The sequence below is a fragment of the Anser cygnoides genome, chromosome 4, assembly GCF_040182565.1.
Source record: "Anser cygnoides isolate HZ-2024a breed goose chromosome 4, Taihu_goose_T2T_genome, whole genome shotgun sequence".
Taxonomy (NCBI): Eukaryota; Metazoa; Chordata; class Aves; order Anseriformes; family Anatidae; genus Anser; species Anser cygnoides.
This window is the reverse complement of record NC_089876.1, coordinates 32,628,634-32,642,817: the sequence shown is the minus strand read 5'-3', so window position 1 is coordinate 32,642,817 and position 14,184 is coordinate 32,628,634. Positions and strand designations below refer to the sequence as shown.

General features: G+C 44.4%; 1 protein-coding gene across 7 annotated transcripts in view; it reads left to right on the top strand.

Moving 5' to 3' along the window:
* The window catches only part of ARHGAP24 (Rho GTPase activating protein 24), a 188,323-nt gene that overhangs the window by 56,891 nt on the left and 117,248 nt on the right, over positions 1–14,184 (top strand). For 6 of the 7 annotated variants that reach the window (XM_013190528.3, XM_048074525.2, XM_066996637.1 and 3 more), the window contains exon 3: positions 7,649–7,736. The exons of the other annotated variant lie outside the window; for it this stretch is intronic. In XM_013190528.3, the coding sequence (XP_013045982.3) occupies positions 7,649–7,736 (88 nt within the window). The remainder of the gene's footprint in view (positions 1–7,648; positions 7,737–14,184) is intronic. 7 annotated transcript variants of the gene reach the window in all.

Here is a 14,184-nt window from a genome sequence, read left to right as displayed (position 1 = left end):
TGAGGTTTTGACTGACACAAGACAACTGCTCTCTGCTCACATCAATGCTGATGTAGTGGTATTGCTGTATTCATTTGGCAAAGTCAGTGTCCGTGTTTCCTCGTGAGCTCGTACGTGTGCCTGTCTGTGAGGACTTGCTGGCTCAGTGCGTAGTGCTCAGTGCGTGCCCCTCAGCAGCAGGGCTGTTTGTGTTAGCCTGGGGATTCCTTGTGCCTGATGTCAGAAATGGGCTCCTGCCATTTGCGTGGGGATCGGGCATGGGCAATAATAGCTGTTAGTTAGCAGTGCTGGACTTGCAAAACTGAATCCTTAAAGTAAAATATTAAAACCTCATTAAGTACCTTCACTGCGTATTCCCACTTCAAGAGATTTTGAAGGAGCTTTTTCCCAAGGGCTCAAATGTGAGACGGGAATTGCGGAGCTTTCCCATTGGTCTTCTGGCTGACCACCAGCTCCCATCAGACAGAACCAGGTGGCAGTTTTCACAAGCAACCTCTACATTTGGGATGCCCACTCCCCTTTTCTCACAGCATCCTGATCGCTACCTCGCTCTCCTGTGATGATGCCTTTCTCCAGCTGCAGTCAGAGTGCTCAGACGGCTGATATCAGCTGTTTTTTGTTCTTGGCCAGTGGAAAGGACCCTTTCCAGCAACAGCTTGAGGCAGGGAACCATCCGGTGGCCAGAGCGCTGCTGGTTGTTTGCCAGAAAATCTGCTGTTTGCTTTCTGTTCACCCGCTGTGGAAGCTTTGTCTTGGTTTCTCCGCTGACATAAATTGCGGTTCATCCTCCCTGTTGGTGAGGGATATTGCAGGCTGTCTCGCAGACTTCCATGGTCATTTATATTTTGGTAATTTATTAAAATAGCAACATGGAATCTAAGCTATTTATATGAATATAGCATGGAACAGAGCAGCTGCTGCAGTGCAGTTAATTACGCTGGCCTCCAGTCACCCCAAATCCATTTTTACCCAAGTCAGTCTGGCACTTGGCGAGGTCCCCTGGCAGGTCTGTAGGAAGCTTGCCACACTCCTGCGGGGAAGCAGATCAGCCGTGTTTTGGTGCTTAAATGCCCGAAGCCACAGTAACCCCCTGTACAGTCAACTGTGTTGGGCTACTGTGGCCCCTGGGTGCGCTGCTTGACCTGCAGCAGCTCCCGCTTAACTTGGTGGAGATCCCTAATTACTGAAATTAGGGGATGTCTGCCTCTCTTGGTTCTTACACAGTTAGTCTTCTACGCATTCTTTTTGAAAAGCATGTGTTGCAGGGATACTATTCTCAGCAGACTGACAGAAATGAACTGACAACCCTTTACTTTTCTCACATTGAAACCTGCAAAACCTTGCTTGCATTCCCCAGAGCAATTCCCCCCCTTCTTCTCCAAATGGCAAAGCACTAAGGCATACTCAGCTACAGCACCACGCAGTAACCTCCTGATGACACTGATGTGTGTTTATGCTCTCCAAATTTGCAGATGATGTTGTACAAGTGTGTTCCAATTGGTAGATACTTCTGTAGTGTCTCTTGTGCCCAAGAGCCTAGTGTTTAGAAGACCACCTTATGTTTTGTCTAAAGCATCTGCTTTCCATGGCAAATTCAGGATGTTGAAGTACCACGTCAGTGTTTTATGGACTCGTGTTCATCCAGTAATGAAGTTTGCTCTAGTTAGTAAATTTACTTTTAATCAGCCAAAATTCCCTGCTCAATATTTAAGCTGCCTATTAAAAATGTTTAAGGATACTTTTCAAAACCAAAATACGTGGAGAAAGGAACAACTAGGTCTCACATCAAAGCTATAGAAATGTGCAATCTGGTTCAGGTATAAAGATGAGAAACTACCTGAGAAGTCCAGTTTTAAATTAGAGAAGGTGTCACAGAACAGAAGAAACAGGCTAGTTTGCTTTGAATTCAATAAAAAAAAAATGGAAAAAAAACCACGCCATACGCAAATTGTACAGCTGGAGAAGCAACCTGTAATCAGCAAATGGTGTTTTTTGTTGGCGTTAATTGTTCAGGTAGCTCAGAAGACCCCAGACTCCCAGAGATGGGCTCACTGCTAATGAGCAGCGCTGCTAATGAGTGTCCTCCCTCAGACAAGTGCCTCACACCAGCTGCCCGGAAGCAAAGTGGGATGTGTAAATGTTTCTGTGGTATTTGCAGTGCAGTAGTATTTCTAAGCTGTGCTTGTAAACATTTATTATCTAGACAAAATATAAACAGCACATAGATATTAAAACAACAAGCCATGTAGACATTAAAAAAACCTGGAAGAGATGGATAACCCTTGCTGTTAAGCCCTAATATTTTTTCACATGAAAGTGCAGTTCATTCTTTAATGAAAAAGTGAATGATGATAACTTTATAGGATAGATCAACTCCCCTGGAATGTGCTTGCTAGCTGAAAGCAAACAAGAACATTTGCACAGGAAAGAGAAGAATCAGTCAGTGGAAGCGTCTGCCACTTCTCTGACCACTTGCTGAGAAAGTCGTTTCTGCAATTGGCAGGTCCCCTGCAGCAGCGTGAACCTCTGCTACTGACTGACCTGGGAACGCCGTGCCCGCTAGCAGGGTGCTTGGCAGCATGCGGCTTCCTTGGAAAGGAGCTGCGTGTGGGGGAATTGTAAGGGCTTTCACTTCTCACATTCAGCATGGAAATCCAGCAAACAAACACAATCCAAACAGCCTTGAATCATCCCTTGTCTCCAGACGAGAACAGTTAGGAGTTAATGATTCCCGTTAAGTATGTGCCTTCATCTGCTTCTGAAACACTTTGGTGCTGAAGACCCTGCAGTTCAGCTCTTGACTGTTTCACGTCCTGTTCACATTGGACTTAAGGAACAGAGGTGGTCGCCTGTATGTAAGTGACAGCCAAATGAGGTTTCTTCTGAAAAAAGGCAGCAGGTGAACCTGAACAGGTTCAGGCTGAGGCTGCTGTGGTTCAGAGGGGATTGTCCATGCTCTTTGTTGCCAGCCTGGGGGACAGAAGACAGCATTTGTCACTGATAATTAGTTATCTGGTGCCTTTTATGGTGTGCCAGGTCTTGCCAGTCTGCTCTGAAAGGCCTCTGTAATGATGCACCTATTTCTTTTCTGTGTTGTTTTCCAACAAGGTATTGCAGTTAGTGTTTCTACAGATTCTTACACTGTTTTCCCCCTAAATTAGTCCTCCCACAGTGTGAAAGCATAATGCACTTGATTATCATTAGCATTCTCGTAATTTTAAATGTTTTTCTTTCCATCATGGACTCGATCCTGATTCTTTCATTCAGCCATGGGTGTTTAGCCAAGGAAAGAGCATAAATTATATTGGCGTTACCCTTGGAGGTAAGGCAGCTGCATGCAGTGACTACAGGTTCCCCACCTTTTCAAAACAAGATAAGAACCAAGATGGAGTAGACAGTTCAGTTTTAGGGCCTTTTTTTTTGGTTGTTGTTTTGTTTGTTTTTTTCTGCCTCTGAATCCTCTTGAAAAATGTTTAGTTCAATATTTAATGACTGACTTGGTTTTTCACCTGTTCAATCATACATGCTGCATTATATCTCTGCTGCTGTTTCTGTCGAGGCTGTCACCGGAGAGCTCTGTGTATAAACATGAGGCTGTACTTGAAACTGTCTGCTGCCAAATACCATCCTTTCAGGCAATAATTGAGGTTGAGGCCTGGATATTCTCCGGACTACAAGTCAGTAAATTTTCTTTACAAAAGGTCTGTAAGACGTGTTCCCCAGCATTCTGATGCAATAAAAAGCATTGTGCTGGCTTTTTTCTTTGGTGGTCAATATAAAAAAAAAAAGAGAGAGAATAGTTATATCTAATAAGCTAAATTTCTGCTTGGAAGGAAGATATTCTAGAGGTAAGATTGTTCCATAATTGCCTCTGTCCTCTACAGTAATACCTAAATACAGTAATTGTTGCCTATTGAGCAAAACCTAATGAAACCTAATTTTATCAAAACTTTCACACATGGATCTAATTAGGTGCTCCCATGGGTGTTACTCATGAATTTTCTCACCCCAGTGCCTCGCACCCTTCTGTGATGAGCTTGGGAAAGAAGAGGAAGAGGAGGAGCAGAGTTCCTTGCAGAAGCTGCTGACATTTAGGTGAATATGCTCATTCGCTAGGGAGAAGCCAGGAGAGCAGGGGTAAAACAGAGGTGTTAAAGCTTCGTGAGATGCCACAGAAAATCATCCTTGGATGGAAAAGCTGCTTCATGTAGATTCAAGATTTGTCTGAGTCCCTTAGAATAGCAGGCAGAATGGAGGGGGTGGGAGGACAGGGTGTTAAGGCTTCCTTTCACCAGGAAGGTAGTGGTTAGTGCTGAGAAATAGATGTAGAAAGAGAAAAAGCTTGTAATAATTTCAGATGGAGTCAGGAGATGGTCATTCTTCTCGCTTTCCCTTACTGGAGAAAAAAAATCCAGAGGCATGCAATGTGTGAGCCTCAGTTTTTAGGGAAGCAGAGTCTTCTGTGGTGTTACAGCTTAATTTGGTGTCACCTTGCTGTCTCTTGGGGAACAAAAAGGAGTTTAGTTGTTTTTTTAGTGGCTGCTCAAGCCAATATTGTTTTGTTCTATGGGCAAGAACTGTATGTTGGGCAGAGAGAGGTGCTGAACCATAAAGCAAGGTATGGCAGCAGAGAAATGTACAGGATCTTTACACATACCCTAATCCCGTTGTAGGGAAATGGACAGCTCTCTCTGTTAGGTCAGGATACGTGTTTTGGTGCTTGTTACCATGCAAACAGTACGTGTGGTATTAACCTCTGTGGAAGTGAATTTGCTTCTTGATTAGAAAATTAAGCAAAAAGCTTAGACTTTAACCTTTTCTTAAGTAAAGGAAAGGTCCCCTTTATAGTTCTCCTTGGGGAATTTCTGGGAACTGAACAGCAACTCTCATTCTTCCACAGAAACAAACCGGAGTAATGTGTTAACGTAGTGGGAGGAGAAAATGTCAAATGCAATGGAATTTATGCCAGAAAAACTTATACTATCTGTTGACCCCATTTTATCCAACCAACTCTATTTCTTCTGCAGTTTCTCTGTCTGTCTGCGTTCCTGGTGTGTTACGTCCCCCTCCTCAGTGTGCCTCTAGCACAGCAGCATTTCTTTGTCTCTCGCATTGCACGCTGCGCAAGTATGGCTGGCTACAAAACTGCAAGATGGTGGCTGCATTACCTGCAGTCCATTGATCCAGAGATCTGTTTACTTAGCTGGTATTAAGATCATCATACTTCAATGCAGAACATCTGGCTCCTTCATTCTTATGGTAATCAGATCTGTGGTGACTGTTACTTGTTCCCGTTGTCATACTGTTTGTTGTTCTGTGCGCCAGGAAACCGGACGTGCTGTGCATTGTGCACTGCAAGTTCTGTACGGTTCATATTGAGTAAAACCTCTTTCCATTACGCAGTGTTTGGCAAAGGGACTGAAAACCCGTAACGCACGTAGGGATCCCTGTACAGAGCTACTTCCCCTGTGCAGTGGAGAAGTGCTCCAAAGCTGCCCCAGTGCCTCGCTGGGGCGAGCAGCGAGCGAGCTCGTGGTTGAAACCTTTCGGGCTCGGTGGCGGTAACTGCCCGCCTGCCGCTTTGTCGCTCAGCACTCACACCGAACGAGCCGATATGTGATGGCTGCAGGTTTTTTCCTGGCAGGGAAAAAACATTGGAAACTTTTGCTGCCAAAGCAACACAGGCGCTTCTGCAATGTGGTTAACCAAGCTGTAGCAGCAGACAGAGGAAGAAACCTTGTGAAGATCCTCTGAGTCCACTGCGACTGCACAAAGGTATCAGAAAACTCCTGGGAAGCTTCCCACAAAACAAAACACACAGAAGTATGCACAGCATTTGGTTGCAAGAGGAAAGAGAATGTAGTAATCTTTGATAAATCTTGTTGATAGAAGTTGGAAGGGCGAGGAGAACACCTGATAGGAGCGACTGCTGATAATGTGGACTTGAAGTAGCTTTCTCTAAGGGGTGGCAGGACAAGCTGTAAGGGAGCATGCAGACTGGTTGAGCCTTGTAGAAGTGGGTTAGCATAAATGCCAGAAACACATCTGGGCAAGAAAGCAGTTCACTTTCTCATGTATCAACAAGCTTTTTGAGTAAAATCCCTCCAGATGTATAGAAAATCAGGTATTTGTAGTCAGCATCTTGGAGGGCATGGGAACTCCTTTTCCCATCAGCTTCCCTGGGAGCAATGGAGTCCCTCTTGGACATGGGTGATGAGTGTGGGGTAAAACCTCCCAGGTGAGGCTGTAGTACTGCGATCCTAAGCCAAAGTGGGTTTATGTCATTCTTGCTGCACTGCAGTATTTTGGCAAGCACATCATTAAGTGGGCCTTCAGTTAGAGGCTGAGTATATGCAGATCTTAAACTTTCTTGAAACTTCTTTTATTCTATATGCAATATAAAACCAAGCTTTAACTAGTTGAAGCTTCGCAGCTCCAACAGCCCATGGTCCTCCGCATATGTGTTTAGAAAAACATATGTATGTATTTCACATGCTTCAATGTTTCCAATAGTAGTTTTAAAAATACTAAAATATATTAGCAATTGAGAGCATGTTTTCTTTTTAAATAAGAGCAGTGTTCTGTATGGTGTTGCTGAGATCGCTTCAAATAAATGTAGCTGCCATGTGGGATTTAGGCTTTGCATTCTAGTAGGGGAAGTAAGTTTCATCTGTAGAACAAAAGAGCTGAAGTTACAAATATTATGACTGTTTTGTTCTTAGGTTCTTAAAAGTCTGTCATTATGACAGCTCACTGTGAAATAAATATTGAAGGGATTGTACATCAAAGAATCAGAAAGCATCACATTGTAATGAGACTGCATGCGTACAGCTAATGAATTCACAGCCAATTTAAGTGCAGTTTTCATTTACTGACTCATAAATTGATTTTAGGTTACAGTGCTGTAGGCTAGGTCTCCTTAATTTTGTGTTTTTTTTGTTTAATTGAATAACATGGTGTGTAATTACCGTAAGTATGCTTATGTATTCACCGACACAAGCTCCTGAGCCACTGAAATTTGCTCCAGAGCGAAGACTCCGTTCTGCTCATCCCATGATGCATGTAGAGCTTTTTTCGATAGAAACAGTTCAAGCTGGAAATTACAATGGGCAGCAAAATTATACCAGTCATAATGGTTTATGGCGTGTGACATAAAGTACGTGTTGTTAACAGTGCTTTTTAAAGTTACATATTCTTTGGGTTAATTCTTCTATTTGGTTTTGAATTCTCTGTTGTGAGAAGGCTGTCTCATGTTCCTTGTCCTGTTTCCACCAGTTGGCAGTCCTGCTCTTAGTGAAGGCCATAGCAGTGAATGCATCAAACCAACCCCTTCAGTCTCAGATAAGTGTCCCCTGCAGCACACTTAGGTCTGAGTGGTACAAAAATCTGCATGGTATTAAAAGCCTAACAGATGGGTGGGGAAAAAAAAAGGTTATAGCTATTACTGAATGCCTTTGTTAATTAAGGTGTTCTATGATGTTGGCTTTTTGGATAATCCCTCCTCAGTCTTGCTTTGGAAATCAGCTGGCCAGGAGCAATAACACGCGTTCATGTATGCTGCTGCCAAAAAGAAAAAAAAGGAAGCATTTGTCTATCCAAAGTCAGGTAGCAGTTTTGATCCCCTATTTGATGTTGCTTTTTTCCTTAGGGTACCATCTTTCTGCCTGGCAACAGAGTAATTGAGCACCCCTGCAATGAAGAAAGTCCAGGGAAGTTCCTTTTTGAAGTTGTTCCAGGTAGGATATTCTGCTCCTTGTACAAACTGTTTGCACTTGTATTCTCAGTGACGAATGGCCACATCTGTTCGGCCAGAACAGAAGCTGAAGGTGATTAATGATTCGATTTAAGGAAAAAAAAATTGGTTAATTTGTTAATACTCTGATTCATGTATTTTTTTCACTTACCTCTGGGCAGCATAGGAAAACAATGTGGTTTTTGTTTGTCAGTGTAATGTATGATTGCTTTGCAGCCAGGTGTTGTGGCATCAAGTGGAATACAGGCAGTACAAGTGTATTGTGCAATTATTTCAGATGGTATTGGATGTCACAAAATGGAGCTTCTACTGGCAATAAAGGGATCAGTTACTTGGCAGCAACAGCTTCTCAGAGTAGCCTGTGGTCTGATGGCACCGGTAGCAGCACCTAATGTTGCTACCCTGTCCCTGGGGGTGGATAACAACACCGAGCATTGCTGCTTTGAAACCTAAACTTGTTTTTAGCGTGGCTTTTCTTGTTTATGTTTTTCTGGGAGTGGGTTTGTCTAAAGAATGTTACCCTGCCAACTGAGTGGTACTCCTAACTGCCTGTATTACTGGAGTGATTTGATAAGTGTCTCCACATCTGGTTAGCCCACTGTGTTTATTCAATATATTCTCTTAATCCCCATATTACCTTCCAGTGTAGTTTCCTATTATGGCTATTTAAAATGGTGAATTGTAGATAATGTTTATTGAAATCGATCTCTATGCTCTTGCTCTTAAACCCAGTGGATGTGAACTTAAAAAACTTGTCGTGACGAATATGTGGAGATTTTGATGTATTGTGAAGTGCAACAAATAGGAAATACACTTCCAAGTTAAGGAGGCCACTCACTCATCAGGTAAGGAGGAGCAGAGCAAAGTGGAATTCGCAGCCGCAGCTCAACACAGAGTGCCTTTTGTTTTGTACGTAGTAAGGAATCCGACTATGACAGCTACATTCTGTAAGGGGTAAGTATGTGAAGAAAAGGAGCGTGGTATCTGTTTTTGAGGTTTCCTTAACGCTCACCCCAGCTTGAACCGATCATATTTTAAAGTTTTTCCCTGTGTTCTCTATCTTATGTGTTGTTCAAAGTACCAAGGTAAACCTGTTAACTTTACAAGCCTGGGGTCAACTCTAATCTTGATTCCACTGAGAAGTGTTGAGAGTTGGTTTCCATTGAATAAGCGCCTTCCTTTTGCAGAACATGCCGAATGCGTTCGGACCGATTTCCAGGCAACGTGGGATTTGCACTCAGTCATTTCATAGGTGAAGCTTATCTTTCTTCTGGGGGTTGTAGGCAGGAGAGAGAGAAGCAAGGCTGTCAGCATTGCTGAAGCACAGTGCCTGCCCTGCGGGACCAGAGCAGAGCAGCAGAAGCAGGCCGGCACTGAGCTTGGTGCTGTTGCACCCGCTCCTCCTGAAGGGCATTGCCAGGGGAGAAGCAGTCTCTGTTTCTGCTGCAGCTAGAAGGTGCTGCCGAAGAAATGCCAGCTGTGCATCTGGCTGATGACAGGGTAGTAGGAAATAGTATGGGGTTATGGCTACAACAGCCAAATACTTTGAAGGCAGGCCCTTCTGTGCGTCTTGAAGCACCTTCTGAAGTGCTTGCTCATTCTGTGTGTGAAGCTGCCCCAAGCAGCACCGATTCCCCTGGCATGTGCAGAGCACATTTGGAGGCCAGGCCTTGCCACTGAGTTGAAATGCCTGTTTGTTGCCTACATTGCAGAAAGCTTCCAAAAAACACCGTGTTTTTCCCTGTTCTTGAGGTGCCGGGACACTGTTAAGCCTCAGGCATCATCTGTGTTGCTTCCTTTCCCATAATTGACTGCTCTTTGCTGGTTTTCGGAGTGCCAGCAGCTCTCAGGACATTTCCTGCCAGCCCGAACTCTTTTGTGCCCAATGTGCTGAAGATCAGATAGGGTTCCTACCTATCTGGGTTTGTTAGCTCGCTTTTCATTCCGAGTATGAGGTTTTGAAAGTGTTTAAGGTAGGAGTGCTATATTTATTGTTTGCCCTCTGGTAATGACTCTGCAGCTAGTGACACTGGAGCACTTGTCCTGGGGAGATACTGTGCCATGGGGTCGTGACAAAAATTTAAGTCTTCAGTAGCTCAAAATAAAACTGAGACACGGACTGATCAGGAAGGCATCCTAGTGCCCATGGAAGCATTGTCAGCTGTATGTTAAGCGGACACAAAGTGAGTTTTCCTCCTGCTGTTGTGTCACCCTTACTGCTAAAGGCAGTGCCGTCAGTGCTTCGTAAGGGAGCTGCTTGTCACCAGGGTGCTCGTGGGGACTCAACGTGAACGTTGGTTGTAGAGGTAGATGGCAATGATGGGACGTGGTTTAATGGATATAACTGTGAAAAATATATTGTAGCCAACATTCTCTTCAGCATTTCTTAACTTTTGTGTGAGAAAACAGCTACGTAGCAACAAGATCTACTTGCTGGGATTTTTCTTTTGTCAGTCTAGCTGAACCTCGTGTTAAATGTATGGCACTGAGGCTCACGCTCTTCTTGGAATGACGCTTTATAATCCCAAAGGCAGCAGTGACAAGTCCTCTTTTTGTCTATCACATCAGTGGGTGGCCTGTGTGTGTGTTTGTTTATTGGAAATACATGCAAATCATTTTGGGAATGCATGTGGGAGTTGGTTTATACTATGAAACTAATTCTCTTTGTACGGCCGTCTGTGAAGATGAATGAAAGAAATGTATGTGTGGAGACAAATGCCTTCTAGTTTTGTTGGTGCTGTAATTAAAATACAGATGCTTGAATTTGCATTTTCAAAACATTCTGTTCATTCCTTAAGCCGTGACATTATTTAACACTTGATTTTTTTTTTCCCCCCTGATCTGATGAAGATACTTGACAGGAATGGAACCATATCTTGTACAGCGTGGGGCCACAGCTCCGCTGTGCTGGCGTTTTCTGCACCGGAGTCGGTGTGACCGCCAGGTGATTAATGAGTTGGGTTATTAACAGCCTCCCTCGTGCTCAGGGGAATGTTTCATTTCAGTTGTGGTGGTGGCTGCTGAGCAGGGGTTAAATAGTGACTGGATGGGATGGAAATGAGAAGTCCCCGTTGTCTTCAGAAAGGCACTTTGTAGAACCCGAAGTATCACAGTCCAGCACCAGTGTCTCTGAACTCATTGCTACTTGGGTAGAACTGAGTTACCAGGTCACTTGATGGGGAAGAAATGAGAAAATCGGTCATCTGTATTAAAGCAACTTCAGTGACAAATCCTTCCAGTTTATATGCTGCCATAGTAATGTTTCTGAAGATGCAACAACTTGCATGCCCCTCAAATTTTCCTTTGTGACTGAAAATCATTGTTGTACTTAGATCTCAAGGGTTACTCAGGCTGTTCTGCAGGAGCTGTAGTATGGCAGGGAAGTCGCTTGGCTCTGCTGCTGCTTCTCTCTGGACCTGTGGTTCTGCTGATCTCGTGTCTGTACAGCTCCGGGGCTGTCTCCCTACCCCCAGAACATGGGGCCTTTCTTGAGCCGTGGATGGTGGGGACTGCAGAGAGCAGGAATTACCTCAGTGCTGTACGCTCCACGTGTTCACAGGTTGGTTTGTCAGGCCCAAGAGCTGTGGCCAGGAAAAGAGGCTGGAAAGTGCTGCTGGAGAATTGCACTGCTCCTGTTCCTGCGCACGGGTTCTGCACGAACATCTTTTCAGAAAGCAGCTACTGTGTGACGATGGGCAGTGAAAGCATTGTTTCCTCCTGTGGTGCGAAGTGAAATCAGGCCAAACAGATTGCCCCAGTGACACAGTTTCAGCTGCTTCAAGAGGAAAGAAACGCTGGATATAAATCTAAATAGGACATGCTTAAAATATTTAAGCTACTTTCCTGAATGCTTTATCTGGACAGAGTGTTAACCAAAAGCAGTTTCTCCAGACTGCCACACGCCAGCCTGTCTCAGGACTCACTGTGGCACTCCAGCAGTGTTTGTCTCTGATGCTGATCAAACATTTGGCTGCTGTTACATCTCAGCTTCCCTCGTAAGAATCATTTTCAGGTAATTTAGGAGTAGGTTTTGCAGATCGGTGTTAGGAGAGTCCTCCCAGATGCTGTCTTGGAGAGTGCCCTACTGAGTAGTTTTACATTATTTTGGAGGACTTCAGTTGCTGCTGCTCCCAGCCTGTCAGAGCTGCTTGCTGCTCTCTTCTGGCTTGAGATTCCTGTGCTCAGCTTTCCCAGAACAGTGAGCAGTATTTCATCAGTTTTCTAGGTTGGCTGTATGGACTTGTGAGGTCTTGGAATACAGAGCATTTCCCCAAAGCCCATGGCTTTATTAGAGAATCTCTGTAAGGAAGTGAAATATTAATTCCCAGAACTTTGAAATCATTAAAATGATTTTTTTATTAGTCAGAAAAAAGAGGTGTCCACAGGCCTTTTTCTTTCTTTCTGTCATCTTCTTTTTTAATTGCATACCATCTGGCAAATGGAGTTTCCTGCAGACTGACTGTTCTGGTAGGGAGCATGAAGTGGGTTTGAGTTTTGTTTTTTTTAGGGTCCTTTACGTAAAAGGGTGGGTTAGAAATTATTTTGCTGCTACTGCTGCAGCAGGCTTTCCTTCCTCAAAACTAATGATACTTATTTCCGGTTCCAAAGGACAAGGCTTTCACTCTTGTAGAAGAGCCATTTTATTTTTAATTCAGCTGAGATGCCGTAGGTCTTGCGCACTGATGGCAGGGATCAGGAGGGAGCTGGTTTCTGTCTGTACATGTCGCTCTGATTCCACTGCTGCCAAACAGGCCCTTGAGCCTCCGCCAGCGTGTCGTGAGGTTTCAGAAGATAAACGGCTGCCAGTGCGTTGTAAGTTATTAAAAACCCTCTCGTTCCCTGTTGATACACGGTGCTTGGCAGATAAACCCTCTGAGAATTTCACTATGGGTTCTTGAGCATCTGAAACGGGAAGGCTGCAGAAGGTGGGAATTCGTGCCACCTGGAGATGGGTAGAGGTTTCCATCAGGGGCCCATCGGGGTCTGGAGTGTGTGGATTTCCCAAGTTCACTTGTGTGCTTTTAGCAGGAAAAAAAAGTCAAAACAGGATTTAAATACGAATGCTTTTTTTGGTTATACAGACAATTTTTTTTTTTGCTCCCATATACCTTAACAGCTTGGATACTGATTATTAATTAACTGGATTGTCTTAATTGGTTGAGCTACAATGCATGGTCTCTCAGTGTTTTGGAAGCACCATACAGTTTCCTTCTGTAATGTGTGCAAGAACAGTGCAGATCTTCAGATGCTAAGTGCTGCTTCCAGACCTACTGCTGTTATTTTTAAGATGTGCTGCTGTTTTTAAGACACTTAAAAATTACACTTGCTTTGACTTGCTGTATCCCATAAATGCGTTCTGCAGACTCTGTTTCAGTGCCATTCTCTTCTGCTATCAGTGCTTCATGGTCCTAAAGGTCATGGCACAGCAGGATTTCTGCAGGACTGCAAAGGTTGGACTTGACACAGAGGTACCAAACAGGCCAGATGGTTAGGTGACACGTTGCAACGACTGACAAAATAAATCTCAAATCTAAGGGATGGAAACATTTTAGAAGGCTTTGAACCCCAATGTTTGGAAGAAGAGCTGTTTGCTTTCCATAAGGACTTAAACCTGAGAGGAATAAGGGGTGAGAGCTCCCTGCATAATGTTCTCTCTCAGGAGTAAATGCCGTGTCCGAGGTGAGGGTATGTCCCTGCGTACTGCAAGTAGTTTTTCTGGAGGCTTAGCAGAGTGTTAGGAATGCAGTACACTGAGCAAATTCCCTCCTTTGGGCCTCAGGAGAAAAAAGTGTTGGTGTACAGAGCAGTTTCTCACCCCATTGAGGAGGGGGAAAAAGTGAAAAAAGCCTTTCCATAGCGCGCACACCCACTAGCACTGAGATGCTCTCACCACACGTGCTCTCATGCAGATGCTCTGTATTCCATTCACCCTAAGCATGGCTAACCAACAATTGATTCCCTTCTCTGTAGCATGTAAAACCCAAAGGCTGCGTATAAAACCAGTCGGCTTTGGCTTGTTCCCTGCGCTGAATTCCTGTCTCCTACTGGTATGACCCTGGTGGATTTAATTGGCGCTGCCGCGAAGATGAATGCCTCCCCCTGCACGCTCTGACAGCCAGCAGTGCCTCTTCATTAGTTGTCAGGAGCACAGGACCTCAAGGGCATTGCTGATACTGCCGGCTGAACTAATTGTGCCTCTGATATCTTCTGGAGGGAGCAGCCAGGCTGTTTAATCAAACGGGCACCAGCCTTACTGTCCAGAGGAATCTCTATAGCGGTGTATTGCGCTAGCGCAGCTGTGAGCACTATTCTCTTCCCATTGAAGGTCTCCTGAATGCAGTGCTGGCCTTATTAGTGCAGTGCTTTCTCAGAATCTCAGAAATGTGGTTTGTAGGCAGCCACCTTGCTGTGTGCTGATGGGGTGGCATGCT